At 45.4% G+C, this 12,990-nt stretch overlaps 1 protein-coding gene across 5 annotated transcripts; it reads left to right on the top strand.

The window, feature by feature from the left end:
* Nucleotides 1-649: 649 nt before the first annotated feature.
* On the top strand, nt 650-9,361 carry LOC127296714 (protein KINESIN LIGHT CHAIN-RELATED 3). Of its 5 annotated transcripts, none has more exons than XR_007848676.2 (5): nt 650-2,296; nt 4,381-4,606; nt 4,896-4,931; nt 6,738-6,894; nt 8,836-9,361. XR_007848676.2 is itself a non-coding variant. In XM_051326915.2 (3 exons), the coding sequence occupies exons 1-2, from the start codon at nt 783-785 to the stop codon at nt 4,565-4,567; spliced, it is 1,701 nt and encodes a 566-aa protein (XP_051182875.1). In that variant the 5' UTR covers nt 650-782; the 3' UTR covers nt 4,568-4,606; nt 8,836-9,361. The 5 variants fall into 5 exon arrangements, 2 of the variants coding, with proteins under 2 accessions (XP_051182875.1, XP_051182874.1); XR_007848675.2 differs by having other exon boundaries at nt 4,896-6,105; XR_007848674.2 differs by lacking the exon at nt 4,896-4,931.
* The last annotated feature ends 3,629 nt before the right edge of the window (nt 9,362-12,990 follow it).

Here is a 12,990-nt window from a genome sequence, read left to right as displayed (position 1 = left end):
GCGCGATGAACATTCTACGTCCCCTAAAAAGAACAATGTAGGGAGAAGAAAAACTTGATGCGCAATCCTCCCATAGTATGATACGATTTGTATCATCCTCGTCGTGCACACTTCTTCGGCTAGGAGCCCATCAATGCTAATGTGGTCGCAAAAAACTAGCAGCTTCTCCCGTGGCCACCCTGTTGACTTCTCAACATCTATCCCACCGACATCTCCCCTTCAATGCCCTTCTTCGGCATCCTCCTCACTTCCCACAAGCTGTCGCGATGAGCAACCCAATAATTAGCATGAAATCTTTGAAGGATATCTAATTCGGCTCTAATGCAGGCGCTCAGTTAAAAAAGATACTTAGTTTAAATATAAAAAGATACTTGATTTGAAATTCGAATTCTGAAAAAAAAATCCACGTTAAAAAACTGGAAATTCCACAAAACTGCCTCAAGTGATACGTGCCAAGCATGTCCTACTGCAAGAGGAGAAAAACAAATCCAAGATTTCAAAAAAAAAGTTTGACTTCTTTAGAACCGTGCCTAACATGGACGATGGCCTGCTCGTTCTGAGTCTACTGGGCCGTACTCATCCACCAGACGCAACAGGACTTGCTAATGTTTTTTGTTCGGCGGCAGTTGGGTTGGGCCAAAATCTGCCAGGGAAAGAGACACCACCACCCGATTTGCCCGATTGGACTCCCCGCCGGCGGCGCCGCCGCGCGACATTTCCCGGCGTAAACCCTTCTCTGCTCCCCATTCCCAGAGCCGCTGAGAAACCCCGCGACGGCGACGATGCGGCGCCTCCACAGGTCCCTCCTCGCCGCCGCCCTCTCCAAGCCCCTCTGCCGCCACCGACCCCCTCTCCCGCTCCTCCTCCACCGCTCTCCTCTCCGCCCGCACCAATCGCTCCCCTTCTCCACCCGAGCCCTAACCACGCCGCTACCTACTTCCGACGCGGCGCCGGCCGCCCTAACCACGCCGCCACCTACTCCCAGCGCGGCGCCGACCTCCCAACCCACCGCCCTCGCCTCCCTCGAGGCCGCCGAGCGCAAGGAGGCCGCGGGCGACCACCAGGAGGCCCTCGACCTCGCGCTCAAGGCGCTCGCCCCCCTGCAGGAGACCCACGGCGGCTGGTCGCTCCCCGTCGCGCGCGCCCTCCGCCTCGCTGGCGCCGCGGCCTTCCGCCTCAACCTCCTCAACGACAGCCTCGACTCCCTCGAGGCCGCCGCCGAGATCGTCGACTCCCTGCTGGGCGCGGGCGCCGAGGCGGCCACCGTCGGCGCGGCCGTGCTCGACCAGCTCGCGCGCACCAAGACGGCCATGGGGCGCCGCTGGGACGCCGTGGCCGACCTCCGCCGCGCGCTCGAGCTCAAGGGCCGCGTCCTCGAGGCAGGGTGCGCCGACGCCTGCAGGGACGTCGCCGAGGCGTACGTGGGGGTGCTGTGCTTCGACAAGGCGCTGCCGCTCTGTCTTTCAGCGCTCGAGATCACCGTGGAGCGGTTCGGAGACGGCTCTGCGGAGGTGGCTAAGGTCCGGCAGATCCTCATGGTTGCGTACACCGGGCTGGGCCGCAACGAGGAGGCGCTGGAGCAGAACAAGCTTCTTAGGATGGTCTACGAGGGGTTGGGTATGGATGTGGAGCTTTCTCTGGCTGAAATCGATGGCGCCGGCTTGAGTATCCTGCTGGGCAGAACGGAGGACGCGATGAATGACCTGAAGAAGGTGATGAATCGGGCCAGCAAGGACAGCGAGGAGCGCGCGCTGGCATTTGTCACCATGGCCAAGATTCTGTGCTCCCAGGAGAGGCTCAGCGACTCCAGACGGTGCCTGGAGATTGCTCGTGAGACTCTCGACTCCAAACGTTCCGCCAACCCTGAGCGGACCGCTGGCGCATATACGGAGATATCGATGCTGTACGAGTCGATGACTGAATTCGAGATGCCGCTGTGTTTGATGAAGAAAACGCTTGCGTTTCTTGAGCGTGTCTCGGGGATGCAGCACATCCAAGGGAGTATCTCGGCAAGGCTAGGTTGGCTCCTCCTGCTGACGAAACGAGTTGATGAGGCTGTTCCTTTGCTGGAGAAAGCAGTGGAGATGCTGAAGAACTGTTTTGGACCGCTGCACTTTGGGTTAGGATTTGCTTATAAGCATCTGGGGGAGGCTAACCTTGAACTGAACCAACTGGACGCAGCTGTGAAGTTCTTTGTTCTTGCGAGTGACATCATTACTGCTGCATTTGGGCCGAAACATGAGGATTCCATTGAGATACTTCAGTTGATTGCAAATGCATATGGACTGATGGGGAGGTAATTAATTTCTTCTCATATTCTGACTGTTACATCATCGAGCTACATTTTACTAGTCTATGATATACAGATGCTGCAGTCCTGTAGAGTTACCCTGTAAGTTGATACTCTGTGCTGTCCAAGTGTCCATTAAGTTAGTTACTACACACTAGGCAACTAAACCTTTTTTCCGACAAATATAAAACCACATGGTTTTAATCAATGTTTACAGACTTGGCCCATATGCCAATTAATCGGTCAACTTATGATGAACCGAGGGGTGAGCGATAAATTTACAGCATATCGGCCTGGTTTATCGCCGAGGCCAATATACCGGTCTGAGAACCTTCGATATTTCAGCCAAAATATCACGAATTACGTCACTTATCGGGATCTAGTACCCGATTTCTCGGCCGATACATTACCTCAAATTTTGCCATTTTTGTTGATTCAAAGGCAAGGAATCAAGGTAACACTTCTGTCCAATCTGCCAATATTGTTTTTACATAGCGGATTTAAGAACTTTTAATGCCAGAACTTGGATTTTTCTTTTTTTTGAAAAAACTAGCCGATATGGAAGGTAAGGGATTAACCTAATCCGAAACCGACCAAGCAGTAAACGATAAATGATGTCTTAAACATTGGTTTTAATACAAAAACACGAATATGAAGTCTCCCCTTTTTAATTTTAATTTCCATACCCTTAGTGGAAGTTAAAGTTTTAAGTTTCTAGTTGAGATAAAACATGGCGTATATTTCAGGATTTCGAATGCAGGGACAATGAAGGGTAGACAAAAGGGAGGAGGATTTACAAAAAATTTCGTGCAGCGTATGCCATGTTTCGTTTTTTTTTCCAGAACGCCTGTGCAAGTCAGATGTCTTTGTCCACATTCTACTCCCATACAACGCGTCCTGCTCATGTAACTGCAAGACGAGTTTGGAAATTCTGGCTAGGGATCGACCATTTTTTTCCTGGGAATCGATCGGTAGCTGTAATACATAGTCATGTAACGGTCCACGGTAACAACTAATAGTGGCTCAATATGAGGAATAGTTCTGGCCCAATTTGTGGCCCATGATGGGCTGGTTTGGGGCATGGCCCTAAAATTGCCTCGTATAGCCTGGGCATGGCAGCGTTTGAGCATGCTGGTCGCTGTGCAGAAATCGCTACGGGCAAAGGGGCGCGCGACAGAGAAGCCCAGGCGGTCGCCCGGGCAACAGCGAGTGTGGGTCCGCGCATATGTTCATCTATGTAGCTGGATGCATTATGGATAATATCTTATTGCACCCATTTTGCCATCTTGTAGAAAAGTGAGCAATTCTGAACTGATTGAGCAACTATACGGTGTAGTGTCAATTATAATTAGTAGGTCATTACGCAAGGGTTGCTGCACTGTTGTTGATTATTGCATACAGGAGTCTCAGCAAGAGCAGCAGTTGATGGTTGCAAAAGTCAAAATAAAATTCTCGCAGGCATACCTTTTGTTTCCAGATCATTCTGGTTGTAGCTTAGGTGGAATATAGGAGAGAAGAAAAAAATTGATTTGGTTTCTAACACAGTAAGGGGAAACTCTGCATGAAATATATTGAGATAGAAAATAACAGCACACAATGGGAAGTGAAATCCTGCTTATAACACAAACTGTAAACATAAGCTAGGCCAAGTAGGGAGGTAGAGCTTATCTGTTATTACTGGCGGTGAAGGTAGAACATGCTCATATAGCAAAAAAAATGAAGATCCCGTGTTTGGTTTCAAATGTGAAACTATCTTCTTTTGATGCTAGCTGAACTATCTGTAGAGAACGCTTGTTCTGTTGGCTTATCTGCTTATCAGCACTCCCACTGCTCTGGCACATTTACATGGTCAAAAATTGGTGTTGCATTAATTAGCATATGAAATTGCACTGCCATTCTGTCAACCATTTGACTGCTAACTAAAATTTGTGTTTGGTGGTTTTCTCAAAAAAAAAAAAAAAGCAGGTGAGATCTGTTATGGAACTACTTCATGCAAATTCCTGAAATTGTTATATAAATATAAGTAAGAACTTATATGTCAGCGATTCCCTTGTGTCGATTTGCATTTGATACTGTGCTTTGTATTGCAGTTACAAGCATGCAGAGGATTATCAACTACGAGTTATAGCTGCTTATGAAAGTTGTGGCCCTGATATGTCATATGAGCAAAGAGAAGCTCGTAGGCTTCTGGAGCAGCTAAGGAAGAAGGCTGAAGGGTCACCTCATGCAGTATTTCCTGCCAATTCATTGCCTGTGCTTCCGCAAAACCGAGAATAATGCTTCTCCTAGCATCTTATAGAGGAAGATGACTCAATGGTAAATTAACTTATTATCAGTGATCCCTCAGCCTCAGGTCCTTTTACATATTTTGCGCCCGCTGTCACCATACAGTTCATTTACTAGTTAATGGATGAATGGAATTAAATGTTATAGTGTCGCATATTATTATTTGGGAACATAATCTATTGTTTCCATGCATGAAAATGTGGGCATGTGGATTACCCACCTTGAGGCTACCGGAAGTACTTAAGATTGTACGATTTTATCAAAATTACTTGAAACATGTTTCCATGTATTTTCTGATTCCATGGGGATCTTGTGACAGACTTATTTCTGGTTGGAATTGATTGACGACATTGAGGTACTGCTCCGACCATTATATTTGAATTGCTATCTTTAACTACTTTACTTGAGGAAGTAGCATATAAAAGAGTGTATCATGGAAGTGGCAGATTAACACACCACATAGGCTTGGTTGGGTTCTGTCATTCTGTGACTATATCTTATGCATTTTCTATGTGAATTCCCGTGGCATGCTTGAAAAATTACAAATGGAAATTCAACTATTGCTTATCGAAGTACTGACATACTAGTTATGAAATAACTATGCTGCTATCCTTAATGACCTGTAAGTTGATGCTGTCCAAAAGTCCATTGAGTTGGAGTATAGGAAGTTAGGAACAGAAAGGGAAGTCTATTTTGTGACCTACTACAGTAAGGAATAGCCCTACACTATTAGAAAATAGCTGTACACAATAAGAAGAGAAATCCTGCTCACAGCTCAATTTTTGTTCACCAAAAATGATCTTATCTTAAATGTTCAACATTGTATCATGATCCGCTTTTTTTAGCCGTAATTGGTAGAGTATCTCCACTTGTGTCCTGGAGTTCCTGGGTTCAAATTAGCCCCCTTGCATGCCTAAAATATCCTTCACCAGCCCCCACAATGTGTGGGAGCTTTCAGCACTGGGTACGCCCTTTTGGAAGGGGAGCCTTGGTGCAGTGCTAAAAGCTGCTGCCTTGTGACCAGGAGGTCGTGGGTTCAAGTCGTGGAAACAGCCTCTTGCAAAAAATTGCAAGGAAAGGCTGCATACAGTGACCTAATGTGGTCCGACCCCTCCCCGGACCCGGCGCAAAGAGGGAGCTTCGTGCACCGGGCAGCCCAATTGGTCGGATTTGTTTATTTCCACACAAATTTTTGTATGCCATATTGCAATATGTGATTTATTGTATACATAACAAATATGAAATTGAGTTAGTAGTTTGCTGAATATTTCAATTTTGTTTATTTGCATGTAGAAGCTAACAAACTGGCTAGTCAAAATACTAGTTTAGCTCTTTTACTTGTACTATCACAGACTGTCAGGAGGTGCTTCCACTATAAGGTCAATGGTTACTCTGACAGAGAAAACATCAAGATACTTTCTAGTACGAGACTGCATGATCCAGATCAGCCCTCATATGAACTTGTAGCAGTTCCACCAATTTGTTGCGATTACCATGGGCAATAGGACAAGCTGGCTACATCTTAGGAGGTGAATAATAAGACACCTTGCTGGCCCCAGCTTAACACTATAAGCCCAAAACTGTAAGCTAGACCATGTAGGGATATATTGCTTATCTGCTGCAGTACTTACTAACGCGGAAAATGTACTAGTCGTAACAGAGCATAAAATGGTGACATATGGTATGCTCATTAAAACTGATCTTTCTCAAGCACACTCCCCGCCAATATATAGATATGGATGGATTTAGATGTGATCATGTCAACATATTCTATTTGGGAAGACAGTCTATTATGCTCCATGTATGAAACAGGAGCTTGCTGATTACCCAACCTTCAGACTATAGGTAGCATGTATACTGTATCTTTCACATATGCCATGTGAGTTTTCTGTGGCTTTAATAGAAAACCTGCCGAATTCCAAATGGCAATACAACTAAAGCCTGTCGAAGTACTGGCGTACTTAGGCTGTGCTGATACATCAGATATCTTGATTCACTGTGCCCAACAATCTATCTTTTGTTCATGTAGTCTCCCTTGGGAAACTGAAGACTGTTGCACTACCACACATTTGATTCCTCTTGTGATTTCACTATTTGCTGCTGGGCGCCGAGTCTCTATTTTTTTGGTCATCTAGAAACTTACTTATTTTGTCTTCTGAAGGCCTAGTTACATGTACAATAGTGTCCAAGTCAGGAGCTGTTCCTCCTCTTGAGTAGATGGGAGATGGCTTCTACTTTGGCTAAATGACAACGCAATGTCCTATAAAAGGTCCCCGTACTTGCTGTGCTGACAAATGCTGCTATAGCCAAATAGTGTGGTAAGTGAATGCATATTTATCCTTGCTTGGTTTGAATTTTGTTACTATTTTCCTTATATAGCATTGCTTTAGTTTATCACCATGGTTGCACATGCTGCATATTTGAAGGATCGAGTTCGCAATCGGCAAACATAAACTGAGGGTTGCTGCTAGCTGTCTAAGTCTACACCGCAAGTATTTGTGTGCCAACAGTAATGTTGTTTGATCCAGTAGCCAGTGGTCCCTTATCAGTGACAGTTAGTCCACTTACCGGAATAGCTATTTGCTGAAGACAGTGGGACTGTCACTGCAGGTCATAGTTATGTATCAGAAAGCTGGTTCAAAATTGAGCAACTAATTATGGTTAGTTGGTCAAAAGCTAAGCAGTGGTCATTAAGACCCCCGGGGGAAAATAGGGATGTCTCCTACGTTACCCATAATATGTGGAAGTATCGACTCTAATTTCATAGAGTCATTCAATATGAATGCTACATGAAGAACTGATGCAACCGCTGCCTGAATTGTTGATTATTGCATAATAGAGTCCGGAAGTGATGTATTGGAAGTTGCAAAAATGAAAGTCTCGCATCCAGATGTTTTCAGATCATTCTGGTGGTAGTGTAGATGGATATAGGAACAGAAAGGGAAGTCTACTTTGTTTCCTAATACAGTAAGGTATAGCCCTACACTGCGAATAGAAAATAGCTGTACACAATTACTCCTTTGAAGGGAAATCCTGCTCATGGCTCAGTTTTGTTCACCGAAATTGATCTTGTCTTGAATATTCGTCTGTATTGTTATTTCGATCTGCTTCTTTTCAGCCATAGTTGGTCAGATTCGTTTATTTCCACACCAATTTTTGTCTGCTATTTTAATGTGATTTTATTTTATACGTCAATAATATAAAATTGGGTTAATATTTTTCTGAATATTATAATTTTGTTTGTTTGCATGTAGAAGCTAACAAACTGGCTAGTCAAAATTCTAGTTTAGCTCTTTCACTGATACTATCACAGACATGCTTCCACACATGCATATAATAAGGCCAACGGTTACTCTGACAAAGAAAACATCAGAAGAAGATAAGTACGGGACTTTAAAGGTCTTTATAACAGTATAACTGCATGGTCCACATCAGCCCTCATATGAACTTGTAGCAGTTCCACCACTTTGTCGCACTTATCATGGGCAATAGGTCACAAGGAACGCCATTTCAAAAAAAAAAAAAAAAAAAATCAAAGTTCCACATACTAACTCAGAGATCCAGTTTTTTAGAGCACGAAGTGGGTGGTCGGGAGTTAGTTGAACATGTAAAATTATATGAACTGCAAGATATAACATGTTCGAGTAGTGGCAGGACAAATTAGCTTTATCGTAGAGGGTGAAAAATAAGACTGCTTTGCTGGCCCCAGCTTAACCCTATTAGCCCAAAAGTGTAAACTTAAGCTAGGCCAAGTAGGGATGTATTCCTTATCTATACTTACTAACGCGGAAAAGGTACAAGTCGTAACAGAGCATAAAATAGTGACATATGGTATGCTAATAAAACTGATCTTTCTCAAGCACACTCCCTGCCAACATACAGATATGGATGGACTTCGTACTAATTAGCAAATAAAATAGATGGTTGTGTAGATAAAATGAGGATCGCATGTTTAGCGCTATATGACTAATGAACGAATGCAAGACTATCTTCTAGTTGAACAATCTTGAGCGAGTGCTTGTTGTGGTGGTTTGTGTGATGCTCTCAGCATGTTGCTGAATCGCCCCTCTTCCCCACTTTTTGGTACAGGCATGCAGTGAAAAACAGATATTGCGTTAGTTAGCATATGAATTGTTGAGCGGTCGTTTATTTGGCTGCTAACTTAAATTTATGTTTTGTGGGTCAAATCTGTTATGGAACAACTGAATACAGTTTCCTGACCATCTGCTAACTTATATATGCCGCTTCGCTCATTACAGCTACAAGCATGCCTTGGATTTTCAACGAGTTATTGATGCTTATGAAAGCTGTGGCCCTGGATCGGCCTGTGTGGAAGAGGAACTCTAGAGCAGCTGAGGAAGGCAGAAGGGTCACCTTTTATCCAGTATTAGCTGCAAATTCATTACCCTTGCTTACCCAAAATCGAGAGTAGTGCTTGTCGGCATCTGTTAGATGAGTATGGAGTATGACCCAATGGTAAATTAAGATTTTGGCAGTGACTCTGAGGTCCTTTTACTACTCCCTCCGTCCCAAAAAGGATGTCGCGAATTTGTCTAAATTTGGATGTAACTATACACTAAATTGTGTCGCGTCAAAATAGATCAAAATTTAGACAAATCTGTGACATCCTTTTTGGGACAGAGGGAGTATTATTTTGGTGCCCAATGTCACTACACAGTTTATTTACGTATCAGTGGAACTAGATGTGATCATGTCAACAACATATTCTATTTGGGAAGACCGTTGAATATGCTCCATGAATAAAACATGAGCTTGCTGACTTAAGGCTATAGGTAGCATTTATACTGTATCTTTCACATCTGCCATGTGAATTTTTCTTCGGCTTTAGTAGAAAACCTGCCAAGTTCCAAATGGCAATAAAACTAATGCCTATTGAAGTACTGATGTACTTAGGTTCTACTCCCTCTGTCCCATAATATAAGATGTTATTACAACCAATATATCAGTAGATTGTTTGTATTTTTCTTCTTCGAACAAAAGCAAAAGGATTGTGTCTCGTTGCATTTAATAGGGAAAAGATTTTTTACAAGCCTAGAGAGGCCGGTTACATCAAATATCTTGATTTACTGTGGCCAGCAATCTACATTTTCTGTTCATGTAGTCTCCCTTGGGAAAGTGAGGACTGTCGCACACTTGATTCCTTTTGTGATTTCACTATTTTATTTTCTGCTGGGTGCTGAGTTTTTATTTTTTCTTTGTCTGGAAAGTTTACATTTTTTTCTGCTGAAGGTCTAGTTACACGTAGAATAGTCTCCAAGTCAGGAGCTGTTCCTCCTCTTGAGTAGATGGAATATGGCTTCTACTTTGGCTAAATGACAAACCAATTTCCTATAAAAGGTCCCCGTACTTGCTGTGCTGACAAATGCTGCTATAGCCAAATAGTGTAGTAAGTGAATGCATATTTATGCTCGCTTGGTTTGAATTTTGTTATTACTATTTGCCTTATAATATAGCATTGCTTGAGTTTATCACCATGGTTGCACATGCTGCATATTTGAAGGATCGAGTTTGCAATCGGCAAACATAAACTGGGGGTTGATGCTAGCTTGTCTAAGTCTACACCGCAAGTATTTGTGTGCCAACAGTAATGTTGTTTGTAGCCAGTGGTCCTCTAACCAGAATACTACGTAGCTATTTGCTGAAGACAGTGGGACTGTCACTACAGGTCCTATCAGAAAGCTGGGTTAAACTTGATACCCGATGGTGTTCATTGTACTCTCAGCTTGAGAGCTTGTTCACCTGATGGCGAGTCGATGTATGTGCGCAAGTTGGAGGTCCCAAGTTGCAGTCCCTTCGATGAGGTGGGACTGTCAAGAAAACTTTGTGCTTATCCTGCGGCATTCTTCATGGAAACGTGAAAACCCTTCTAGTGGTGGGACTTCCCAAAGGACCGACAGGTACAACTGCATGTTGAACAGAACTTGAATCCTCAGCTTGTGTATTGTTAACTAACTAAGTTTTGCTGTTTGCGAGTTACTTTAGACTGTTAGTGGTTGTTGGTATTTGGAACATAAGGCCGTTGTAATTGTCTAGGGAGTCTCAGTTGGCATGTTTCTGTTGATGAGCTCAGCAGTTTTGCAGGCTTGGTCACGCAAGCCCGCCATATGAATCAGAGACGGCCGCGCGCATTGACAGTTAATGGCATGGCGCCTGCTGCCGCAACATCAGAGATCCCCAGAGATGACTGCGTCGGGCCGTGGTCTCCAGCTTCCGGCAGTCCTGCAACGGTGCAAGCAGAGCTGGATTCAATCACTGCATCCATCATGTTGTTGCCTCAACAGTTCCATTCAGTCAGTGGACATCAGAACTGCACTACACAGCTCTCTCTTGGTCTCTCTTTCATGCATGAACCGGCATTGATTGTGAGATTGGGAATGAATGATTGCGGCGTCCTTGAATCAGTTGGCGATGATAGATGGATAGATTCATAGACTCGCAGTGCCTTGTTGTGCGCAAGTGCTGATGGTTGGAGAATTTTCCCTCTGATGCATCGTCGGCCATTTTTGAGTCAAGCAAAGGCGTGGCCATTTATGTGGCGCAGGCAGGCGTGCAGCGATGGGTGCCTGCTGCGTCTGGATCGAGTCTCATGAGCTCTTGCGCAGGTAAACTGTTGATGGCGTTGGGGTGTAAGATTTGCTTCTGACACGCCAACCGACTGGGTAGTTGTTCTCTTTCCATGGTCACCTACAGTTGCCGTTTGTCAGTTACTTAGGAGGGGTATATGAGTAAGCTCCTTAATGTGTCGTGTCTACATGCTGCTGTCTCGACTTCAAGTTGGTCCCCTTTGCCTTGCTCTTCACTTCACGCCCTGTTTTACATATTCATACGGTTGAATCCAACATGTTTAGCATTAGAGCATCTCCAGCCGCGTCCCCCAAAGGGATTTGGGGCGCGCCGGACAAAAAATGCGTTCCAGCCGCGTTCCCCAAAGCCCATTTTTGTCCGGCGCGGCCCGATATGGTGTCCGGCGCCCCGAGCCCATCCCCGTCCCACAGGGGACGTACCGGGGACGCCGGACACACCGACAAGCGAGGCGGGCTCCCACATGTCGGCGACTATTTGCATAAACCGTTGGTTCGCGCCTCTTTTCTCGTCGCTCCTTCCTTCCCGCGCCTCCCACCCCACCGCCGCCGCTAGATTTCCCGGCCGTTTGGGCGTATGATCTCTGCTGAGAGTCGGCACCGTTGTCGCGGCTGGGGCTCCCCGCCGGTCGTGCCGCCGCCACCGCGTCGCCAGCGCGTCCCAGAACGCGCCGGCAAATCCGCCCCACCTCCGCGCACAGAAGGTGCTCGACGACTTGCCAGGTAGGCGCGATTGGCCGCTGTTTGTTCCGTCGTTTGCCTCGTCGCAATTTTAACCATTGATTTTGCTTTAGCCATGGACAGCGACGATGAGATGGTTGCCCTGCTACTGGAGGACGAGCAAGCCTTAGACGACGACCTGCGGGAGCATTTGCTGATCATCGCGTCCCTCCAGGACATGCTTGACGCTGAGGCGGAGAAGACGAAGAGGCCGCGCCGCGGAGGATCAAGGCCGGGAAGAAGGAAGTCGAAGCCCCGACAGAGGATGGAGGGGCATGCCATGCTGCACAACGACTACTTCGCCGACGAGGCAACACATGCCGACAATTTTCGGCACCGGTACAGGATGAGCAAGGGGCTGTTCATGAATATCCTCCACGGCGTTCGAGAGTTCGACCCCTACTTCAAGCTCAAGCTCGACGCTGTAGGCGTTCTCGGGTTCTCGTCGATTCATACGGTTGAATCCAACATGTTTAGCATTAGCTTCTTCTTCCCCTGGAAAAATATCACTACCTCTCATCCAAATTGTCTGTCGCAGGTTCAACGAATCTAAACAGATTTATGCAATATTTTGCCTAAATCTACGACAATATTTGGATTGGATGGATATGGATTACTGTAGTTTCTTCTCCCCCCTCCCCCCCCCCCCCCCCCCTACAAAAGCATTGATTAGTGTCTTCTAATACTCCCTCCGCTCAATAATAATTGTCATGGTTTTAGGTCAAATCTAAACTAAAATGAACTAAAACTCAGACACTTACTATGGATAGGAGGGAGTAGCATTTTTACCCAGCACCACTATCTGCCTTTGGTTTGAATTAGATGATTTTCGTACCAAAAACATATAGTACAGCTGTACGAACTAACAGCCAGGCCACTAACAGAAACGCTAGGCCAACAACAATGTGGTACCAAATACTGCACGAGACTGCAAATGTGTCGATCGACCTGGCATTTCAGTTGAGTGACCACTGATCAGTGGCTCTACTTCTACTGTTCTACATCTCTAGTCTCCGAGCTAAAAAATAGTAGACCAATATTGGAGCAGGGCTTGGCTGCTAGTAAATGCCATGGTAAAAGAAGGTGAGTCAC

This window comes from Lolium perenne, chromosome 4 (assembly GCF_019359855.2).
Source record: "Lolium perenne isolate Kyuss_39 chromosome 4, Kyuss_2.0, whole genome shotgun sequence".
Taxonomy (NCBI): domain Eukaryota; kingdom Viridiplantae; phylum Streptophyta; class Magnoliopsida; order Poales; family Poaceae; genus Lolium; species Lolium perenne.
Note: the sequence above shows the minus strand (reverse complement) of the source record. Positions and strands in the feature narration are given on the sequence as shown.